The sequence below is a fragment of the Pelophylax lessonae genome, assembly GCF_965119305.1.
Source record: "Pelophylax lessonae genome assembly, chromosome: 2".
Taxonomy (NCBI): Eukaryota; Metazoa; Chordata; class Amphibia; order Anura; family Ranidae; genus Pelophylax; species Pelophylax lessonae.
In genome coordinates, this window is record NC_138769.1 from 151191690 (window position 1) to 151216653 (window position 24964).

At 45.6% G+C, this 24964-nt stretch overlaps 1 protein-coding gene across 6 annotated transcripts in view; it reads right to left on the bottom strand.

Annotated features, from left to right (window-relative positions):
- MYO1C (myosin IC) overlaps positions 1-24964 on the bottom strand; it is a 393404-nt gene that overhangs the window by 211722 nt on the left and 156718 nt on the right. For all 6 annotated transcript variants that reach the window (XM_082245855.1, XM_082245858.1, XM_082245856.1 and 3 more), the window contains exon 2: positions 17157-17312. In XM_082245855.1, the coding sequence (XP_082101981.1) occupies positions 17157-17312 (156 nt within the window). The remainder of the gene's footprint in view (positions 1-17156; positions 17313-24964) is intronic.

Here is a 24964-nt window from a genome sequence, read left to right on the forward strand (position 1 = left end):
CGCACCAGGAAAACCCGGTCAGCAGCAACTCCACCCAGCCCCCATTAAGAGCATGTGGAAACAGCCAGCTCATAACCTCACCTAGAAAGGGGGGATGGCCAAAAGACCCACAGCGACCACCAAAATTTTAGAGGTTCTGGGGGGGAGGGGGAATCCGGGGGTCCCACCGTCCCAGGAAGGGGCCCACGTCAATCCCAAAACCCTCCAGGTGTAGAGAGGGGACAGCTACTTACCATACCAGGAACAGGATGGGCACCGCTCCGGACAAACCACCTCTCCATCGTAATGTGGGTGCTGTAAGCCAGGAGAAACGCTGTGACAAAGGCCGAGGCCAGGTTGTATGCGTCCTCGTGAGACGTTTAATCCACAGGCCAGCCCCCGTACAGGGGGTAGGTGGTGACCAACCTAGTGTGGAGCTGCGGTCTGCACGCGCTCGCTGGCCAGACTGGCAGAACCTCTGGATCTAGATTATCCAGTCCGTCGCCCAGTACAACAATTGATTGTAGAATCTCACAGAAACAAAATACATAGAAAAGGAAAAACCTGGATTTTTGACTTACCGTAAAATCCTTTTCTCTGAAGTTCATTGACAGACGCAGCTCCATATTCTTCTTAACCATTGGGTTATGCTGCCCTTTACAGGAGTAGGACACTAGGCAGGAAATAAACTTTACCATGCCTTTGGGGCAGTCCCTGAGGGCATATACCCACTCACTCTGCTATAGGATTCAGTTTTGTTGCAAGAGTGTCAGAAGAAAAAAACCCAACCCACTCAGAAATAGAGGGGCGGGTGCTGCGTCAGTCAATGGACTTCAGAGAAAAGGATTTTACAGTAAGTCAAAAATCCAGTTCTCTATCGTTCATTGACAGACGCAGCTCCATATTCTTAACCATTGGGACATCCCAAAGCAGTATTTGCATGAGGGTGGGAAAACAATGCAGAAAAGAACGTAATTCCCAAAGGCTAAACTTAACCAACCAGGTAACATGGAGCTCAACCAGGAACAACTGGAGCTCACCTAAGAAACCACATACCCCTTCAAAAGAAAGTTTTGTTTTCTTTTAAACAGCAGCCTGCAAAACCTTGCGGCAAAAAGCATCATCCAAAGATGCCAACACATCTACTTTGTAGAATTTTGTGAACGTGTGCACAGACAACCAAGTTGCTGCCTTGCAAACTTGTGTTACGGATGCCTGATCGCAAAAAGCCCAAGAGGCACTCAGCACCCTAGTAGAATGCGCCTTCACAAGGAAAGGTGGAACCTGACCCTTAATTGAATAAGCCTGTACCACCGTCTGCCTGATCCATCTTGATATGGTCGCAGCAGACACAGCCAAACCCTTCCATAGGGACAAAAAGGGAGTCTGACTTCCTGAAAGACTCCGTAGCCACCAGGTAAACCCTAATTGCCCAAACCACATCCAAGGAATGCAAGGCAGTTTCCTTGGGATGCTCGGGCTTAGGACAGAGTGAAGGCAGCACAATGTCTTCATTCAAATGGAAATCAGAAACCACCTTAGGAAGAAACGACTGATTAGGTTGAAGTACCCCTTTATCTCTGTGGACCACCAGATAAGGTGACTGGCAGGATGGTGCCGCCAATTCAGACACTCTGTAAGCAGAGGAATCTTCCTAATGTTTTCAAAGGGAGGTTTTTGAAGGACACACAGTACCAAATTAAGGTCCCACGGAGGTAACGGGGACCGTATCGGAGGAGCCATATGGCGAACTCCTTGAATAAAAAGTATGAATCAAGGAATGTGTAGCTATAGGGGGTTGGAAAAAACACTGCCACAGCCGACACCTGGCCTTTAATAGTACCCAAGGTCAACCGCTGTTCAGCCCCTCTTTGCAGAAAAGCCAAAATCCTGGCCACTGAAAAGGAGCGTGGATGCACCTTAAGCCAGTCACACCATGAGATGTACGATTTCCAAGTACAATGATAAATCTTCCTAGAGGTAGATTTTCTAGCCTTCAACAGTGTAGGAATCACTGAGAGGGAGAGAGAGAGACCCCTATCCTTCAATACCTGGCTTTCAATGGCCACGCTGTTAAAGCCGGCGACTAAAGCAGGATGGAAGATCAGCCCTTGAGACAACAGATCTTCCCTGAGAGGAAGTCTCCAAGGAGCATCGGCGACCAATCTTATCAGATCTGTGTACCACAACTGGCGAGGCCAGTCTGGGGCCAGCAGAATGGCTGGAATCCCTTCCACCTCTATTCTGTGCAGAAGCCTCCGCAGAAGTTTCAGCAGAGGAAGCGCATAGATCAGCCGATACTGACCCCAAGGAGCCACCAGTGCGTCTGTGGCGTCGGCCAGTGGATCCCGAGACCTGGCTACAAACCTCTGTACCTTCTTGAGTCGAGAGACCAACAGGTCCACATCGGGTGTCCCCCACTGGACACACAGCAGGTGAAACACCTTTGGGTGTAGAGACTATTCCCCGATTCAACATCTGACTCAGGTAATCCATCTGCCAGTTCTCCAGTCTGGGAATATGCACGGCTGAAACAAAATTTTTTGCCCACTTTAGGATCTCGGCCACTTCCCGGGCCGTCAGGACACTCTTGGTGCCCCCTTGATGATTGACGTAAGCCACGGAAGAATATTGACGTAAGAATATTGATCCGGAGTCGGGACTCTTCCAGAGTCCAGGTCCCCTGGACACAAAGCTTTCCAAGTACTCCTCCCCAGCCAGATAGGCTGGCATCTGTGGTTACCATTGACCAATACAATGGAAGGAAGGATTTGCCCTGATGCAGGGCCAAGGAACTGAGCCACCACAGAAGAGCATTTCATGTGTTTTGACTCAACCGAATCAGATTGTCCAAGGATTTTGGATCCTTGTTCCACTTAACAAGAATTTCCCTTTGCAGAGGTCTCGTTCTCGTGTGGAACTGAGCAAACAGAACCGCCTCGACGGTAGACACCATCAGGCCTAGAGCTTGCATGCAGGTCCGCAAGGAGGACAGAATGCTGTATAACAGGTACCCTAGTACCGCAATCTCCCACTGTCGCAGTAATGCCAATACCGGAGCCAACACTTTGGTGAAGACCCTTGGGGCGGAGACGAGACCAAAGGGTAACTCCACAAATTGATAATGTTCCTCTCCTACCGCAAAGCGAAGAAAACGCTGGTGTCCACCATAAATACGGATGTGCAGATATGCGTCCTTGATATCGATAGAGGCCAAAAAGTCCCCTTGGTGTAGGGACGCCACTATCGTGCAAATTAACTCCATTTGAAACCTCTGTACCCACACAAAGCGATTCAGAGCCCTGGGGTCCAGAATTGTATGCACCTTCCCTTCTTTCCTGGGAACAGTAAACAGGTTTGAATAAAACCCTTGAAAGCATTTCCGAGAGGGAACCGGCACAATCACCCTTTGCAACAGCAGATCTTGCACCGCCTCTCGTAGATCCCTTAACCGATCTTAAGATAGGTGTAGATTGGACAGAATGAATCTGTCCGGCGGTTGGCATCTGACTTCGATCTTGTAACCTAATCGGATCAGTTCGTGGACCTATTTGTCCTCAATCAAGGAGGTTCATGGTTCCGGGACCCACAGTAGATTTGTTTACTCTGGAGACTGGATGGTCCACCTTTGGTGGAACGGTCCATTTATTGGTTAAAGCGTCCGCGAAGGGATAGCGCCTCTTAAAGCGCTTCAGCACCACTAATATGTGTTTGAGGCACCCCCACTGTTCGAACTTTTTTGACAAAATTGTCTGGACAAGGGAAAACCTTGCCCTACTTCGGGGATTTGCGTGAGCTAAATGACACCTGCATCCCTGACACTGCAGAATCATTCGCACTGACACTAAGTGCCTCCGGCAGCGCATTTTGCTGTGTGGCAGCAGATGAGCATATATCGTCATCACCATCAGAGTGCGATGACTCAGAACCCTCAGGGTAGCACCGTGGCAGCCATATCAACCTCAGAATCCAAGGATACAGGAGAGGCAGGAGAGGAAATTGAGCGCTTTTTACTAGTTGTCTTCTTTAAGACCAAATCCACTTTTGACACCAGGTTTTCCAAAACTGCATTTACAGCAGACAGGGGTTGCGACCCGGAGGTCCCCGCAACACCAAGGAGGGGATCAGCAGGTGATACTTGCTCCTGGGACTCCATGTGGACACAGGAAAGCGCAGAGTCACTTTAAAGAATACTGCGACAAAAAACGGCCCCACATAGGTGCACCAGCGGTACTACAAGTCCCAGTTACTAAGTACTGCAATTAGCGGGGTGAGAGAGCGACCTACAAGGACCCCCCATAGACTCACCACTGCCAGATATCAAGGATAGCAGAGTCGGTCTGAAATGTGCAGAAATTGATCCTTACAGGAAGAGGCAGTACCTGGGTCAGCACTAGAGTAAAGGCCTAGCCACTCCCTGCCGTACAGGGTCCAGGGACTCTGAGAAAATGGCCGTCCAATGCATTTCCATGGGGATACCACAAAAAAATGGCCGCTCATACATTTAAATGGGAACTTCTAAAAATAACTGCTGAGCGATCTATAAGAAAACGGCGGCATCCGCGGCGCGCTATACGGTCTCCAGGATCCCCAGAGGGGTCCAGCAATCATTTGGCATCAGGGGTACCGTGGCAGGGATCCCCACCAGGATTAACCCCCCCCAGCAGATCACGCAATAGCGGCATCGGCACAACTCCCCCTGAGGACCCTCATCACCAGGGTACCCCCTTATAACTAGTGGGGAGGTTGGCCCTGGGGGAGCCTGGCACATACAAAAGAGCCATGGGGAATGGGGTTATCCAAGGGTCCGACCGTCCCGGGGCCAACGTCTGCCCCAAGACAGCAAGAGACATGGGAGGACACTACTCACCATACCACGACATTCGGGCGGGCGCCACTCCGGACAGACTACCTCACTACCCAGGGTGGGGGTGCTGACGGCCAAGGGGTACGCTGCTACTCAGGCCGCACCAGGTCGTGTGCATCCCAGTGAGGTGTTTCACTCGCGGGCCAGCCCCCGTTTATTGGGGCTTGGTCGTGGCGAGGCCTCACGGAGCTACAACCTGCACAAGCTCGCTGGTCAGACTGGGAGACCTTAAGGATCTAGAATATTCAGTCTGACGCCCAGTCCGGCTGTTTTTTGTAGTTCGCTCAGGAACATAACTAGCTAAAAAATAAAATTTAAACCAAATTTTCCCTTTGTACATAAAAAAAAGTCCCAGAAGGTGAACTAGGTCCTTACTCTTGACTAGGCAGAAACAAACAACCCTATAGCAGAGTGAGTGGGTGTATGCCCTCAGGGACTGCCCCATAGGCGTGGTAAAGTTTTTTCCTGCCTAGTGTCCTACTTCTGTAAGGGGCAGCATAACCCAATAGTTAAGAAGAATCAGGAGCCGTGTCCCTCAATGAATGAAAGAGAAATAGGCCCAACACCATGGTATAAGAAACAACCCCATATTATGATGCTTGAGGCACCATGCTTCACTGTCTTCACAGTGTACTGTGGCTTGAACTTAGTGTTTTGGGGTAATCTGACAACAAGTCCACAAAATGTTGCAATATTTCTCTTTAGGCCAGTCGATGTGGTTCTTCTGCAAATTGTAACCTCTTCAGCACGTAGTTTTTTTTTTTTTCAACAATGGGACTTTACAGGGGCTTCTTGCTGAAAACCTGGCTTCACATTACTCACAGGTAACTTCACAGATTCTTTGCAGTTTTACACATACTATTATATATATATATATATATATATATATATATATATATACACACACACACACACACACACATATACACACACACACACACTTTAACTTATTTATAGTTATTTATTATATTATAATTTATGATTTTGGGTTTCAAACTTTATCATACCCGAGATGTTATAAAGAAGAACGCACAGTAAAAAAAAAAAAAAATCTTATGTAAATAGTTGGTTTGGGCTGCTCGTCCTTAAGAATTACTAGCAAAATAATGGTACCGCTTTCAGCACCTAAAATCGGAAACAATCATTCCGCCAGGGAGGTTAATGCTTTGCTTCCTTCTCCCTTTCACTTCTCTGACTAATGAAGGGAAAACGTGCCTGTAGGCATACCATATCTTTGTAATTATTTTTCTTTCATCTACATAAGCATAAATGGCCCCTTATTAGATGTGTGGCATAAGTTTCTTTTATATATTTTATTAATGACAGAAGCTGTCCCAACATATCACACTAGAAAATTGAATCACTAATTGCAAAAATACTCTCCGGAAGTGCAATATGGCCAAAGCACTTTTAGCCAAACTTCTCATGTGGGTAACAGGAGAGCACTTAGATTTGCTCTTCTTTGCCCAGAATCAGCCAACACAAGGCCACGCAGGCTGACCGTCAACACTCTGCTCAAAGCGGACCCACAAATGGAGCAATCAGCAGTCATGTGATCGCTCAGCTCCCAGGCTTAGAGTCAGTGGGGGAAAACATGCAGCATTGGATAGATGCTGCAGCAGGTATTTATACTTGTTAATTTTTTTTTCCCCGACACTTTTCTATTAAAAGTAGGGTTTTATTTAGGCAGCAATGTCTTTTAATCAGTACACAATTGTGAGCAGGCAGGCTTTAGATATGATCAATAACTCAGCATAACCAGAAGATGCTTAAGGTATAATAGGTGGTAAGCCGTAGGATAAAAGTGGGGAATTTTGCACAAGTGCTCTACTTGTGACATGGTTGTGTTTCGATATTGTGTACTGGGTTCTTATGCAACAGTTTAATTAAATTTCATTTGGCAACTGCCTGCTGTGATTTTCAGCTGAGTCTGCATCCTACTCACTCTCTGCTCCTCCCAAGTGACTCGTTGGCTGAGGACACGCCTGTCCTAATGGAAAACATGAAGTGTACAGATGTCCCCTCAAAGAAAAGACCTTACAAAGAGCTCTTACAAACTACCGCATTTACAGATATTTGAAAGGCTAGGACAGAAAATCAGGGCAAGAAACAGGGCAAAAAACTGCAGTGTAAGCGTAGCATAAAAAAACAGGGCAGAGAAAAATGAGCAAACTGCTGGGGGATGGGGGTTAAATCGCTTACAAGATCTCTAGTGAACTATATCAGAATGATGTATGTGCACCTTAGTTTACAGCACCATCCACCACCATGACCCTTATGGTCAAGTCGCATTCTATATGTTGGGTGTTTAGATTTGTTTTACATTTCACAGAATGTTTCAGCAGCAGTGACAAAAATTGTCTGTTGGCAGTCTCAGCCATGTTAAAGTGGTCGGGTGGCTCTACAGACTCCTAAAACTTTTTTTTTATGTATTAAACAAAAAGCTGCTGAACAAAAGAAATACACGCTGATAGCTACTACTGCGGTCATGAGCTTGTTTTAACCCTTTCAAGGCCTGGATGTACCAGACACCCCCAAGAGCCTAAAAGCAAAGTTCCTATTATTAAAATAATAACAACAACAATACCAATATTAATAATGGACACATTTTTGCAGTTCGAAAAAGGTGCATTTTTTTTTTGGAGCCTGCAGATCGTGGGTGTAAAGTGAGGCTCCTCTAGAACAGTATAATTAAAACAATAAATAGAACCGGCGCTCAATCAACCCCAATTAATATAAAATCAAGAGGATAAATATGAATACACATCTAATAACAATAACTAAGCAAAGCAACAGCAAATCAATGTAAATAAGGTGATATAGTGGTGTGCACAATCAGTGCAAATATACCACAATAAAAATAAGCAGCAATATAAATGAGTAGAAATAAATATTATAAGAAAATGATGAATAACAAATAAATACTGAATATTATATCAGAGAGATGTGGTAAGGTGCATAGTGCAAAAAAGTGCATAAATAACCACAATAATATACGTAATGAAAAAATCACTAAGAAGAAATATAATATAGTGAGAGTGAACTAATAAAGTGCACCGTGCTTTAAAAAAGATCAGATCCAATAAAGAAGGAAAAAAGAGAAAATTGGTCTGATCCCACTGAAAGTGATAATAGTGCACAATATAAATAATCACAGTGGTAAACAGTGACAATTTGATGAATATTCAATATATAAACAATAAAGCCCAAACAAAAAAATTTATTTCGGTGGAGGTATCATAAAAAAGAAAAAAGAATGAAGATAAAAAAAAAAAAAACGCTAAAAAATGTTCATCAGTTCACAAAGAACAAAAAAGTTCATAGAGAAAGTGCTGGTGAAAAAATATTGCCGGAAGTGCGGGAAACTAATTACGCTGTGGTGGGGAGCATAAATCCATAAACGAGTGAAATGGCCGCTCACCTCCAAGACACTCTAAATGAGTGTTTGTACCAAAGGTAACAAGGTCTCCACTGTAGGGATAGAGGTCCAATGATTATTCCTTTAAGGCAAATTTGTTGGGTCCTTTTTTGAAAGTCAGCATCAAAACATCAAGGGGTAAAATCCTAAGTGGGGTTTGAAGCTCAAACCAACGATAAAAGGAGGCACTTCATGGTGTAGTACGTTTTTAAACATTTATTTGACCACTTGCCCATTGGGCACTTAAACCCCCTTCCTAACCAGACCAATTTTCAGCTTTCAGTGCTCTCACATTTTGAATGACAATTACTCAGTCATGCAACACTGTCCCCATATGAAATTTCCGTCCTTTTTTTCACACAAACAAAGCTTTCTTTTGGTGGTATTTAATAATTGGAATTTTTATTTTTTGCGCTATAAATGAAAAAAAATAAAAATTTTGTAAAAAAATGAATTTTTCTTCGTTTCGGTTTTAAATTTTGCAAATTTAGTCATTTTTCTTCATAAGTTTTGGCCAAAATTTATACTGCTACATATCTTTAGTAAAAATAACCCAAATAAGTATACATTTTTTGGTCTTTTTGAAGGCTATAGAGTCTACAAGCTATGGTACCAATCATTGAAAATTGATCACACCTGATGTACTGACGGCCTATCTAATTTCTTGAGACCCTAACAAGCCAGTAAAGTACAAATACCCCCCAAATGACCCCTTTTTGGAAAGTAGACATTCCAGGGTATTTAGTAAGAGGCATGGTGAGTTTTTTGAAGTTGTAATTTTTTCCCACAATTCTTTGCAAAATGAAGATTTTTAAAAAAATATATATATTTTTTCACAAAATGGTAATATTACGAAGTTATTTCTCACACACTGTACAGGCATACTTGCAACTACACCCCAAAATACATTCTGCTACTCCTCCTGAGTATGGCGATACCACATGTGTGAGACTTTTCCACAGCCTTACCACATACAGAGGCCCAACATCCAAGGAGCACCGTCAGGCGTTCTAGAAGCAAAAATTACACATATAATTTTCTGACGACCTATCACACTTTTGAAGGCCCTGGAGCACCTGGACAATGGAAACCCCCATAAAATGACCCCATTTTGGAAAGAAAACACCCCAACGCATAATCTAGGAGGCATAATGAGTCTTTTGAACATTTCATTTTTTTCCACAAATTTTTGGAAAATGTGGAAAGAAAACCAAAACGCTTTTTTTTTTTTTTTTACACAAAGTTGTCCATTTAGAAGACATTTCTAACACATAGCATGTACATAGCAAAAAATGACACCCCAAAATACATTCTACTACTCCTCCTGAGTATACCACATATGTGACACTTTTCCACAGCCTGGCCACATACAGAGGCCCAACAAGCAGGGAGCACCGTCATTTCCTGACTTCCCTTTACAATTTTGTGAGGCACTGTAGGGCACTGATAAGCATTGTAGTGGCACTGACGTGGCATAGATGTGGCACGGATGAGCACTGATGTGGGATGGATGTGGCACGGATTAGCCCTGACGTGGCATGGATGTGGCACAGATGAGCACTGACGTGACATGGATGAGCACCGACGTGACATGGATGAGCACCGACGTGACATGGATGAGCACCGACGTGACATGGATGAGCACCGACGTGACATGGATGAGCACCGACGTGACATGGATGAGCACCGACGTGACATGGATGAGCACCGACGTGACATGGATGAGCACCGACGTGACATGGATGAGCACCGACGTGACATGGATGTGGCATGGATGAGCACTGACGTGGCATGGATGAGCACTGACGTGGCACGGATGAGCACTGACGTGGCATTGACGGGGCACGGATGAGCACTGACGGGGCATGGATGAGCACTGACGTGGCATGGATGAGCACTGACGTGGCACGGATGAGCACTGACGTGGCATTGACGGGGCACGGATGAGCACTGACGGGGCACAGAGGAGGCACTGACGGGGCACAGAGGAGGCACTGACGGGGCACAGAGGAGGCACTGACGGGGCACAGAGGAGGCACTGACGGGGCACAGAGGAGGCACTGACGGGGCACAGAGGAGGCACTGACGGGGCACACAGGAGGCACTGACGGGGCACACAGGAGGCACTGACGGGGCACACAGGAGGCACTGACGGGGCACACAGGAGGCACTGACGGGGCACACAGGAGGCACTGACGGGGCACACAGGAGGCACTGACGGGGCACACAGGAGGCACTGACGGGGCACACAGGAGGCACTGACGGGGCACACAGGAGGCACTGACGGGGCACACAGGAGGCACTGACGGGGCACACAGGAGGCACTGACGGGGCACACAGGAGGCACTGACGGGGCACACAGGAGGCACTGACGGGGCACACAGGAGGCACTGACGGGGCACAGAGGAGGCACTGATGGGGCACAGAGGAGGCACTGATGGGGCACAGAGGAGGCACTGATGGGGCACACAGGAGGCACTGATGGGGCACACAGGAGGCACTGATGGGGCACACAGGAGGCACTGATGGGGCACACAGGAGGCACTGATGGGGCACACAGGAGGCACTGATGGGGCACACAGGAGGCACTGATGGGACACACAGGGGGCACTGATGGGGCACACAGGGGGCACTGATGGGGCACTGATGGGGCACACAGGAGGCACTGATGGGGCACAGAGGAGGCACTGATGGGGCACAGAGGAGGCACTGATGGGGCACAGAGGAGGCACTGATGGGGCACAGAGGAGGCACTGATGGGGCACAGAGGAGGCACTGATGGGGCACAGAGGAGGCACTGATGGGGCACAGAGGAGGCACTGATGGGGCACAGAGGAGGCACTGATGGGGCACAGAGGAGGCACTGATGGGGCACAGAGGAGGCACTGATGGGGCACAGAGGAGGCACTGATAGGGCACAGAGGATGCACTGATAGAGCACAGAGGAGGCACTGATAGAGCACAGAGGAGGCACTGATTGTGCCCTATCAGTGCCTCCTCTGTGCCCTATCAGTGCCTCCTCTGTGCCCTATCAGTGCCTCCTCTGTGCCCTGAGGAGGCACTGATAGGGCACAGAGGAGGCACTGATAGGGCACAGAGGAGGCACTGATAGGGCACAGAGGAGGCTGATAGGGCACAGAGGAGGCACTGATAGGGCACAGAGGAGGCACTGATAGGGCACAGAGGAGGCACTGATAGGGCACAGAGGAGGCACTGATAGGGCACAGAGGAGGCACTGATAGGGCACAGAGGAGGCACTGATCCAGGGCACAGAGGAGGCACTGATCCAGGGCACAGAGGAGGCAGAGGAGGCACTGATCCAGGGCACAGATGAGGCAGAGGAGGCACTGATCCAAGGCACAGTTGAGGCAGAGGAGGCGTGCAGCTGCAGTTTCTCTCCTCTCCTGCTGTACCGATTGCTGTGTACAGCGTGCGAGAGGAGAGGAGAGAAATGAACCGGACATGCGCCGGTTTGTTGTGAAGTGATCGCTCCGTCATTGGTAAAGGACCGCTCTCATTGGCCCTTTACCGCGATACGTAATGCGTCGGGTCCCCGGGACCCGGCGAGCACAGACACTCCCGTGTGCGCGCCCCAGGGAGGACGTCCATGTACGCCCTCCCAGAACTAGACAACCGCGCTGTAGCCGTCTTTCGGCTATGGCCCTGTTGAAAAGTGGTTAAACATATCAAAGTATTGCACTCACATTTAGGATCAATGTAAAGAGCATTAAGTAGCGTGGCAGCGGTAAAGCAATGAAATCCAGGGACTTCCGGTCTCGGCCGAAGACCGGAAGTGACGTCAGACGCTTCTGACGCATTGCGTCACAGCATGAACGTGACTTTCTCGAGTTTGCCTTAAAGGAACCATCATTGGACCTCTATCCCTACAGTGGAGACCTTGTTACCTTTGGTACAAACACTCATTTAGAGTGTCTTGGAGGTGAGCGGCCATTTCACTCGTTTATGGATTTATGCTCACCACCACAGAGCAATTAGTTTCCCACACCGTAGGAGTTTCCCGCACTTCCGGCAATATTTTTTCACTGGCACTTTATGAACTTTTTTGTTCATAACAAATGATGAACATTTTTTAACGTTTTTTTATCTTCATTCTTTTTTTCTTTTTTATGATACCTCCACCCAAATAAATTTTTTTGTTTGGGCTTTATTGTTTATATCTTGAATATTCATCAAATTGTCACTGTTTACCACTGTGATTATTTATATTGTGCACTATTATCACTTTCAGTGGGATCAGACCAATTTTCTCTTTTTTCCTTCTTTATTGGATCTGATCTTTTTTAAATCACGGTGCACTTTATTAGTTCACTCTCACTATATTATATTTCTTCTTAGTGATTTTTTCATTACGTATATTATTGTGGTTATTTATGCACTTTTTTGCACTATGCACCTTACCACATCTCTCTGATATATTATTCAGTACTTATTTGTTATTCATCATTTTCTTATAATATTTATTTCTACTCATTTATATTGCTGCTTATTTTTATTGTGGTATATTTGCACTGATTGTGCACACCACTATATCACCTTATTTACATTGATTTGCTGTTGCTTTGCTTAGTTATTGTTATTATATTAATTGGGGTTGATTGAGCGCCGGTTCTATTTATTGTTTTAATTATACTGTTCTAGAGGAGCGTCACTTTACACCCACGATCTGCAGGCTCCAAAAAAAAAAATGCACCTTTTTCGAACTGCAAAAATGTGTCCATTATTAATATTGGTGTTGTTGTTGTTATTATTTTAATAATAGGAACTTTGCTTTTAGGCTCTTGGGGGTGTCTGGTACATCCAGGCCTTGAAAGGGTTAAAACAAGCTCATGACGGCAGTAGTAGCTATCAGCGTGTATTTCTTTTGTTCAGCAGCTTTTTGTTTATTGGATCTGATCTTTTTTATAGCATGGTGCACTTTATTAGTTCCCTCTCACTATATTATATTTATTCTTAGTGATTTCATCACGTAAATTTATTGTGGTTATTTATGCACTTTTTTGCACTATGCAACCATTATTCAGTATTTGTTATTATTCATCATTTTCTTATATTTATTTCATCTACCGGTATTTATTTCTACTCATTTATATTGCTGCTTATTTTTATTGTGGTATATTTGCACCGATTTTCACTGTGCAAACCACTATATCACCTTATTTACATTGATTTGCTGTTGCTTTGCTTAGTTAATTGTTCTTAGATGTGTATTCATATTTATCCTTGTGATTTTATAATTATTGGGGTTGATTGAGCGCCGGTTCTATTTATTATTTTAATTTTCCTTTATGTATGTGGAGACACTGCTAGGAATTGGCTGCTAATCTCTGGGCCCCATTTTTTAGCCACTTTTACTCTATGTAATTTATTATATATTTCTTTTATCTTTTTACTACATCTGGTTGATGGTCAGTGCATAGGCTTATCCCACATTCACTTTACTTGTTTAACAGTATAGCAGTCTGCCCGTACCTGTACAGACTTTAGCCTACTGTCAGAAGAAAAAATAGAGTTTTTGTAAGAACTTACCGTAAAACTCTTTTCTCTGAGTCCTCCGACAGTCGCAGCCCCTAATACAGCCTTCACGAGTGGGTAATGGCGCCCTCTGCAGGAGCTAGTTAGGCAGTTTGAAAGGTTAATACACTTTCTACACTTAGACACACCTCCAGGGGGCCGTCCCTCAGCCATTGTCCTGACCCAGTTACCACTGTCCTTCAGTTTTGTAGCAAGCAGTACCGGAAGACAACAACCCCAAGATCCAAAAACCAGAGGGGCGGGGCTGCAACTGTCGGAGGACTCAAAGAAAAGAGTTTTATGGTAAGTTCTTACAAAAACTATTTTCTCTTACGCCCTCCAACAGTCGAAACCCCTCATACAGCCTTCACGAGTGGAACGTCCCAAAGCAGTGCAGGTGTGAGGGGTGGGAAGACACAAACTACTGAACAGGCAACGTGTCAACCAGGCCAGAGAAACAACTGAGCCAACAGGGCAACAAAAGCTCAACAGGAGCTAACCCAGAATAAGAAAGAACCCCAACAGGAAGAGACAGTAAAAAACACGTCGTCAAACAACCGCCGTACTCAAAAACTCTGCGGCCAAAGGAAGCATCCGAGGATGCCATCACATCAAGCGTGTAAGACTTCGTGAAAGTGTGCACAGACGACCAGGTCGCCGCTTTGCACACCTGAGCCACAGAAGCCTGATGGCGAAACGCCCAAGAGGCACTGACGGCTCTAGTAGAATGTGCCTTTACAGGGAAAGGAGGAACCTGACCCTTGATTGAATAGGCCTGAACAATCGTCTGTCTGATCCATTTAGAAATGGTTGCCGCGGACGCAGCCGAACTCTCCCGAGGTCCCTCAGGAAGGACAAACAATGAAACAGACTTTCTAAAAGACTCCGTGGCAGACAGGTTAACCCTGACCACATCCAAGGAATGCAAGGCAAATTCCTTGGGATGCTTGGGCTTCGCACAAAGCGAAGGCAATACAATATCATCTTCATTGAGGTGGAAAGCGGACACTACCTTCGGGAGAAAAGACTGATTGGGTCACAGGACCACTTTATTCCTATGAACAACCAGATAAGGCGAACGGAAAGACAGAGCCGCCAACTCAGACACTCTGCGAGCAGATGCGATAGCTACCAGAAAAGGCAACTTTCTGGAACAACACAGGCAGAGGTATTTCTCGGATGTTCTCAAAGGGAGGCCGTTGCAAAAAGGATAAAACCAAATTCAGGTCCCAGGGAGGCAAAGGAGCCTTCCTCGGGGGGCCAGATGCCGCACCTACGTGAATAAAGGTGCGAATCAAGGAATAAGTCGCCAAGGGACGCTGGAAAATAATGGCTAAGGCCGACAACTGACCTTTTTATCGTGGTCAGCGCCAAACGCTGATCCACACCTTCCTGCAGGAATGCCAAAAACCCTCGCCACCGAAAAGGAGCGGGGATAAAACCCTTTGCGACTCGCACCAGGCAATATACGCCTTCCAGGTGCGATGATAAATTTTTCAAGACTTGGCTTTTAACAGCCACGCCGTCAAAGCCAGAGACTGTAAAGCAGGATGGAAAATCGGCCCTTGAGACAGAAGATGGATGACCATCTGCACGAGGTCTGCGTACCAAGACCAAAGCGGCCAGTCTGGGGCCACCCGAATGCCCTGCATCCGTTCCGACGCCAACCTGCGAAGGAACAGTTGAATCGGAGGGAAGGCATAAATCAGCCGATACCGATGCCAAGGCACCACTAACGCGTCCGTGGTGTCCGCCAGAGAATCGCGGGATCTGGCCACGAACCTTCCCAGCTTTTTGTTGAGACGGGGCGCGAACAGGTCCAAGTCCAGAGACCCCCACCGGGCACACAGGAGGCGAAACACCTCCGGATGCAGCGACCATTCTCCCTGGTCCAGATAGTCCGCCTGCCAGTTCTCCACTCCTGGAATGTGAACGGCCGAAATCGCCGAAACGTGCGTCTCGGCCCAAGATAGGATGTCAGCCACTTCCTTGGCCGCCCGGGCACTCTTGGTGATTGATGTAAGCCACCGCCGTGGCGTTGTCCGTCTGTACCCGAACCGGGCAACCCTGAAGCCGAGTTGACCAACGGAACAGGCAGAGCTTGATTGCTTGTAGCTTCAAGACATTTATCTGTAAGGAGGCCTCCTCCGTTGACCACGTCCCCCTGGGCACAAAGGGTGCCCAGAACCCCACCCTAGCCAGACAGGCTGGCATCCGTGGTGAGCACCATCCACAGCAGAGGCCGGAAGGACGTGCCTTGTGTCAGAGTTGGTGACAGGAGCCACCACAAAAGAACCCATCTCGCGAGGTGGCTCAGAGAAATCCCCCTATCCAACGACTGAGGCACAGCCAGGTCCTGCAAACCCTGACACCTCTCTACAGACTACACTGCAACTTAACATAAACTAGTTTAGGACCCACCTCAGCCTGTGACCGGAGAATGGATAAACAGCAGTACACTAATGCGCGCGCCCCCCCAGCATTGGACAGGGTGAGGGGTTGCTGATGCAATGTGCATGTCCATCTGAGTACTGCAGTGCAAAAGAATAAAGGAGGGTGGTATGAAGTATTAGGTACTTATAATAGAACTAGTCTTGGCATGAGAAATGAGTTGAGCCACCATTTGCAATGACCGATTCATTTAGAAAATAGCAGAATGGAAGCAAAAAGTGTAAGGGGCTATACGAATTTCGCTAATAGTACTGCTTCATTCCTGTTTTTTGAAGAGTGGTGCCTTGGACACGCAGCATGGAGCTAACTGTGATTAACATTTTACACTTTGCTCTCAATGTCCTTTCCAAAGATACTTCAGGGAGCTATCCTTTGAGAGACTCGTGGTTTTAGTACCCATGCTGAGCAAATGCTTCATTCTAACATTTGTCGTTTTGTACCCATGCTAAGCAAATACCCAGGCACATGTGTTGCCACATAAATGTGCGTGTCTGTACAGGAAAGTAACTGCCCTGTGCTTGAGGCCACATTGTTGTAAGATCATTTTATGCGGACTCTTCCCCACATTTTTTAAGCAAAGACTGTTTAAACAATTTTTTTTGACAAATAAAATGGTTTGCCTGCAGTTCAACCATAGTGAGCTTGTATGGTAATATCTTTACATGTAACGGCTCTTCTAGCACCATTACATTAATAAGGTACTTAACTTTAATATCTTTTAAACAAATTAAAAAGAGGACAAGTAATTACTGTGCTTAAGGATGGCAACACCCTTTTGATAACCTTTAAATAGACATGCATGTTCCTTGTAACCGTTTACTCCATGACATCACTATACCATTATTTTAAGTCAACGTTTATATTGATTTTACTTCATAGCCAGACCTATAACACAGGTCAATAACTTACATATATGAGATTTTCTTTAAACCGCTTCCTCAGGTTTTCTATAAATGCAGCTTCACTGGTGTAGTTTTCCAGCAGGACAAAGTCCTGGACACCAACCCGATCTCGGGCTGTTAAGGCACTCTCCATGGTTATTCGGATCCCGTCGATTGCTGGAGCCTAAAAAGGAAAAAAAAATCGAGATAAAAAGATTTAAAAAAAAAATAAATAATCATTTTCTACACTGGTGTTCTATATTTGTCACTGAACCAAAAGAAAAGTGAATGTACAGCCAAGAAGCCAAAGGCACAAAAATTGTCACGTCAATGCCCTCCTATTTTACATTATGATGAATAACACGATGAATAACACAAGCAGAACAGGAGAAACATTGGCCGCATCATGGGAGCAGACCTGCTCAACTGTTCTATTCTCAGCAGGGAGGTTAAATATATAGAATATAAATAAATATAAAGAATTCATATACATTTTGGCAGTTTTATCTGCCAAAATATTTTTATTCTGTCCAGCCAGCATGGTGATTTTCAACTGCCACACTACACAGCCAGGAAAGCAATGCATTTATTTCCTAAAATCAACAGTGCTGCTCAATGCCTCTAGCCTGTTTGATGGACAATGAATCATAAAAACTTTGTCCAATTAGCAAAAAGCTTAAAAGGAGAAGTATGAGGTTATGAAAAAAAACATCCATACTTCCCTCTTTGCTGCAGCATCCGTGTGATGCAATGCGGAGCAGTGACTGTCGAGAAAGAAAATCGCATCATCTATGGCCAGCATTAGAGTGCCTGTGTTGGCTTTTGTTCACTTCAAGTGGCTTCTGCATGTAGGGCTATGGAAATGCAAAACCTGATTTTGGAAGGTTAAATGCAGTTCAGAGTCGGTTCTTAAAATCAACAGCAAAATGCACAAAAACAATATGTATACACACAAACAACCATTTGCTCCTTCTGCTGCCCAAGTCCCTGTAAGAAGAGAACGAAGAGTGAGAAGATTGTAGCCAGGCACAGCGCTTGATCTCTGACAGGCTCAGGTAAGTGTTTAGTGAGAGGAGAGGGAAAATGGTTAGGGGGGGTGTTTTTTTACCCTAATGCAGGGAATTCATTAAGGCAAAAAAAACCCAGCCTTTAGAACCACTTTAACCGATGAGCCTTTGTAACTAGCCATACAAAAAAAAAAAGGGGCAAAGGAGAACATAAAGAGTTCAAATTGATCAGTACAGTGCTGCAAACTTCAGCGATGCTATACTAGAACATTATCTGTTTTCTGCTTTTATATCACTGCTAGTTTTTTATATACATTCCACAGTGTTCAAACTACCACAGTACACACCCACACAATTACCCTCTTTCATAGGCCCGTTTATGCAGTTAATGACAAGCCATATATGAGCCACACTCTGGGAAGGTGCAGCTCCTCCACTAAATTCATTATAAAAAAGGAAATGTCAGCACTGTGGAATGTAGATGAGCTCAGAACCTTGTGAGATCACTGCAAGTCCTAACCACCAGCACTTGCAAGGTCTTTTCCAACTTACTGGGGAAGGTATTCTCCAACTACTACTAAAGCACAGTGAGCAGTTTGTGGCAGAAACAGGACACTGCATAGACTAAGGAATGAAGACCATTTATTTACATTTCGGAAATTTGCATTCATTGACAAACCTATCTGCTACCCACCCACATTATAAATCTTTGCTGTGATTGTTGCAAGACGCTCTTATAACTTTATATGCTTTTAGAAACAATCGCTGATCCATTAAAGCGAAGTTCCAGTCCCCAAATAAAACATTTTTTTCAACTCCGTTGTAATTTGATCATCTTTATATGCCACATTTAGCTGGTGTCTATAGTATATTCCTTTTAGTTTCAGTTTAAAGAACTACCTTGAACTCGGAAGCGGGCAGGGTCCATGTCCACTGTGGGCATCTGAAGCCCTCTAGTATCCATTTCTGGGATTAGGTGCAGCTGGCTACCCAGCATGCACCTCCTGTTCTCACGCCTACGCAATGTCACCGCGCGGCGCTCCTTCCTCCTGACACATTGCTATAGCAATGGCAGTGTCAGCGTCAGCAGAAGTTCCCGCCACGTTTCTATAGCAACCTGTCAATCATGACATTCTTGTCCTCCCGTGCACGTCATTTCCGGTCTGGAAATAATGTAAGATTTTGCCACTAGACGATTCACAAGGACTCCTGGGATACATGACGCCGCTATCACAGGAGCATTTGCAAATCGCCTAGTGACGCAATTGCCTAGGCGGAGGCACCAGGACGTGCAGCAGACAAGAGGGAAAAAATAAAAAATAAAAAGATATTTTATTACAAAATTTAAAAAAAAAAAAAAAAAAAAAGCCATTTGGAAAAGCGCTTGTAATTGCTAAAACACACATTAAGGAAAAAAAATGGGTGGAACTCCACTTTAAGATAACACAATGCCTGATACCTGAGCCCATTGCTTTGGCAAAGTTTAAGGTAAGTTACTAGAATGTGTACTGTGCAAAAGTCCTAGACTGGTGAGAAGAAATGCTGTAAAAATAAATAAAAATTCTATAAAAATAGAGTTTTAAAAAAAAAAAAAAAAAAAAAAAAAAAAATGTACCAAAATATAACGTGAGCAACAGAAGAAAAATCTAAATCAAATCAATATTTGATGTGACTTCCCCTTTGGCTTCAAATCAGCACCAATTCTTCTAGATACACTTGCACAAAGTCAGGGATTTTGTAGGAGAAGGGCTCTTTCACACGGAGCGGACCGCATTGCGATCCACTCCGGCACTTTTTTTTTTTTTTCACGGAGCGGATGACACTTGTGTCATCCGCTCCATATGTCCGCATATCATCCCATCCGTTTGCGGATGATATACGGACATAATGTATGTCTATGGGCATTGCGAATGTCAGCGGATGACACCGCTGGCATCCGATTTTGCATCCGTTCTGTTTTTTAAACGGAACAAAAATAGGGTTCTGTTCCGTCCCAAAAAATGGAACAGAACTGAAAGGACGAAAATTGGATGTCATCGGATGGTCATCCGCTGACATCCGCAATGCCATTGACCTACATTATATCCGTATATCATCCGCAAAAAAATAGGATGATATACGGACATGCGGAACGCCCGTGTTAAAGGGCCCTTAGAGTTAGGTGTATGATTAATTATACCAAGCAGGTGCTGTTGATCATCAATTTCATATGTAGGTTGAAACACCGTTATTAACCACTTGCCGACAGGGCACTTAAACCACCCTCCCGCCCAAGCCAATTTTCAGCGCTGTCGTACTTTGAATGACAATTGCGCGGTCATGCAACACTGTACCCAAAATGAAATTATCATTGTTTTTCAAACAAATAGAGCTTTCTTTAGAATATAGTTAATGCCATACTCAAATGCCTATAAACCAAGCTTTCTTTTGGTGGTATTTAACCACTTGCCGACCGCCGCACGACTATCTACGTCGGCGGTCAGCCCCTCACAGGCAAACTAACGTAGGGCTACGTTGCTTGCTTGTGAGGGTCTAGGGAGCGAGCGCGCGCCCCCGGAGGCGCGCTCCCGCGTGGTCACGGACCCCCCCGCGCGTGTGACCAGTGGACCCGATGTCCGCCGGTCACTCGGCGATCGGCGGGGGAGAGGGAGAATGTCAGGCAGCTTGTGTAAACAAGCTGCCTGTCATTCTCCTCGCTGCAAAGACACTGATCACATGGATCTACTATGTAGATCCGTTGATCAGTGTCCTTACAGCTGAAGCCACAGCCAATCACAGTAGAAAGCACGCCCCTAGGGACACACACAGCCCCTCCCTCCCAAATAAAGTTAACCCCTTCACTACCAGTGTATTTTTACAGTAACAGTGCATATATATAGCACTGATTACTGTAGAAATGTCACTGGTAACCCCAAAAGTGTAAAAAATGTCAGTCAAGGGTCCGATCTGTCCGCCGCAATGTCGCAGTACCGCAAAAAAAAAATCGCAGATCGCCGCCATTACGCGTTAAAAAAAAAAACAACAAAAATGACAAAAATCTTTCCCTTTGTTAGTAAACGCGATAACTTTTGCGCAAACCAATCAAAATACGCTTTTTGCGATTTTTTTTTACCAAACATAGGTAGCATAAAACAAATTGGCCGAAAATGTTAAAAAATTTTGATTTTTAAATTTTTTTGGGGGGGAATTTCATATAAAAAAATGTGAGAAATATTGTTATTTTTGCAAAATTGACGCTCTTTTTTTGTTTATAGCGCGTGATCAAAAAATCGCACAGGTGATCAAATACCACCAAAAGAAAGCTCTGTTTGTGGGAAAAAAAGGACGCCAAATTCGTTTAGGTACAGCGTCGCACGACCACGCAATTGTCCGTTAAAGTCACGCAGTGCCGAATCGCAAAATACCCCCTGGTCGGAATGGGGGTAAAATCTTCCGTGGCTTAAGTGGTTAATCACCACTGGGGTTTTATTTTTATTGCTGACCAAAAAAGACCGAAATATTTTTAGAAAAAAAAAAACAAACAGTTTTTATAGTTTGTTATAAAATTTTGCAAACAGGTAATTTTTCTCCTTCATTGATGTGCGCTGATGAGGCGGCACTGATAAGCCCTGATAGGCTGCACTGATAAGGCAGCATTGATGGGCAATGATGGGCGGCACTGAAGGGCACTAATAGGCAGCACTGATTGGCACTAATAGGTGGCACTGATGGGCAATGATCGGCACTGGTAGGGGACACATGATGGGGCACTGGTGAGCACTGAGGTGACACTGGTAGGTGGTGCTGGTGGGCACTAGTAGGTGGCACTAGTGGGCACTGGTAGGTGGCGCTGGGGGCAAAGCCCCTCTCCTCTTCGGGACCGATGTCCCTCTGACAGCAGTCGGCGATTGTTTTTTTCTCCTCACACTGACAGTTGAGGAGAAAAAAAACAGCTGATCACCGGCTGCGGTTTACTTTACATGATCAGCTGTCATTGGCTGACAGCTGATCACGTGGTAAGGGGGCAGGATCGCCCCTGATCTCCGATCTGTGGCCAGGTGAGTCTCATGGACTTGCGGATTACAGAGCGAGCCAGGCACGCCGCAGGGAGCACGCAGGCCGCTCGTTGCCGAGGGGACGTCAATGTACACCCTCCCGGAAATTCAGGTCCACACTGTAGACGTCATCCAGCTATAGAGCGGATGTCAAGTAGTTAACTGAAACAGAAACAGCTGTATAGGAGACTTAAAACTGGGTGAGGAACAGCCAAACTCTACTACTAAGGTGTGGTTGTGGAAGATTGCAAAGCAGACTGGGGTTTCAAGATGTTCAGTTTAGGCAGATGAAAAAAAAGACATTCTTACTTCCCTTCAACATCGACAGATGTCCAGCATTGCCATCAGCACAGAACTGGCAGAAACCAGTGAAATTCAGGTACACCCATCTACTCATCTATAAACACTAATCAATGATGTCCTCAATGCAGGGCCGGCCCTACAATGGGTGCCGCAGGGTCCATTGGACCCAGGCGGCACTTTAAGAGGGGCGGCATTTCAGTCCCTGAAATATCAGTTGCAGACATCCTTTCAGTGAAAAAATCCAGGAGGATATAGCTGCTCCGCCTCTCCGCTGCCCCCTCAGCCAATGGAAACACAGTGTACACGCCCCACTTCCCCAGCGCGCCTTGTTTAACATCAGAGCAGGAGATGCCGACAGCTGGAGAAGAGAGGAGAGTACACAGCCTGCAGTGTGGGACGGGCTTCAGCCTCATAGAAGAAGGTGAGCTGGTGAAGATCATCTAAATGTGTTCTTGTCAGTGCTTACCCCACTGAAGAGGGGCGAGGGGGGAGGCCGTGTTTTCTCTAGCAGGGCTCCTCCTGTCTCTGAGGCTGTTGGATTTCCTGTGTGAGCAGCAGTGCAATTCTTCTGGAGGGAGGAGGATATGCTCTAACCTTCTCCCTCAATCTCTGCTACACCTCCCTACTCATTACCTGCCCACCTCCTCCACATCCAATGTCTGTGAGCTGCTAGAGCACTACAAGTACCAGCATGCCAGGAAATTGGGGCAGCAGCAGTGTGCTCAATCAGGCTGATATTTAGATGGAAAGTGCTGGTGTGTGTGTGTACATATTTATATATATATATATATATATATATATATATATATATATATATATATATATATATATATATAGTGTGTGTGTGTGTACTGTGTTCCATGTGTCCCCACTGCCGCTCCATGGAAGTCAATCTAGCAATGGACTTCTGTTGAACATAGACATGTTGGAAAAAAGCCGCTCAATCAGTGGCTGTGTTGCCAACCGTCCACAGAGAGGAGAAAAATCCACTTGTTTCCATTTGGAGGCAGCTGAATGGTGCACTGCTGAGCTCAGCCTTGGATCAGGCACCAGGGCAGGTCTGGGTGCTTACCTATAAAGTGACACCATGGCATACATTAGCCATGGCTTTTATTCACGAGACCCACTGCCTGATCTGAGGCCAACCCCAATAGCTCACTATTCTGCTGGCTCCACGACTGCATATGCGCAGTTCAGAGGCAGCAACAAGTGAATATTTTTTTTTTAAAGCAGTTTCCAGCCAGCTGCCTACCACACCAAGCAGTAAGGTGAAAAGGGATGTGTGTGTGTGTGTGTGTGTGTAAGAGGACACAGATGGAAGGCGCTACTCTGGAGGCTCTGCCGTAGGGTGCACCCCAGCCGGATTGTCTGCGGGTCACAGGTGAGTCCCAGTCTGGACCCCCTATCCTCTCCTCCTTCCCAGGGGGAGACTGCATATGGCTTTTCAGATAGCTGGGCTGTATGGGGCATTGATTATATATTCTAAAGGTTGTAAATTTCATGCGCATGTCATGAGTGGGGGTCTGGGAGGCTCCTTATCATACCTGGTTAACTGAGGGCCGGTTCACACCATCACAAGATCGTTGCAGCTAAGGTGCGCTGGGTGTGCATTTCCCACACAGCAGGTGAACACACTATCCCTGCAATCTGCTGCATGTGGGTGCCAATGTATTGTTAATGGCACTCCAAATGCAGAGTGCAAATGCAGTGTGTTTAAAGCCACAAAATCGCATGGTATCACAGTACTTTGCAGTTTGGTGCAGTGTGTTTTTAAAAGTAGTGGAATTTTTTCTGGAGTCTGTTACTTTTTGTACTCCATTCAAATGAACGGACTGTCAAAATGCTCCCCACGGGAAAGTGTGTGTTCCCATGTGATCCTGGTATGAATTGGCCCTTAATCTAGGTTCCCACCTCTGCGTTTAGTGCAGGCCATGTTTATGTGGGCAAATATCATGATATAAAAATAATAGATGTGTGGGCCTTTTGGTGGGCGTGATTTTTTTTTTTTTTGATAGAGGGGCAGCATTTTATTCTTGGACCCAGGCAGCACAATGTCTTGGGCCTGCCCTGCCTCAATGCTAAGAAATACAGGCTGATACTTATGCATATCACCGGCCTAAAATGAATTCTACAGCAAGACAACGACCCCAAATATGAAGCCAATGTCATTAAGAATTATCTTCAGTGTAAGGTAGTACATGGAGTCTTGGAAGTTATGGTTTGGCCCCCACAGAGTCCAGATCTCAACAGCAAATCTGTCTGGGATTACATGAAAATACAGAAGAATTTTGAGGCAGTCTACATCCACAGAAGATCTGTGGTTAGTTTTCCAAGATGTTTAGAACAACCTACCTGACATGTTCCATCATAAGCTGTGCCCAAGTGTACCTAGAAAAATGCACAGTATTATGTAATATATATATATACTTATTTTTTCTATCTAAAAATTAGAAGGGCTGTCAGAGGGAATAGTGTTTCCCAGTAGAACCCCC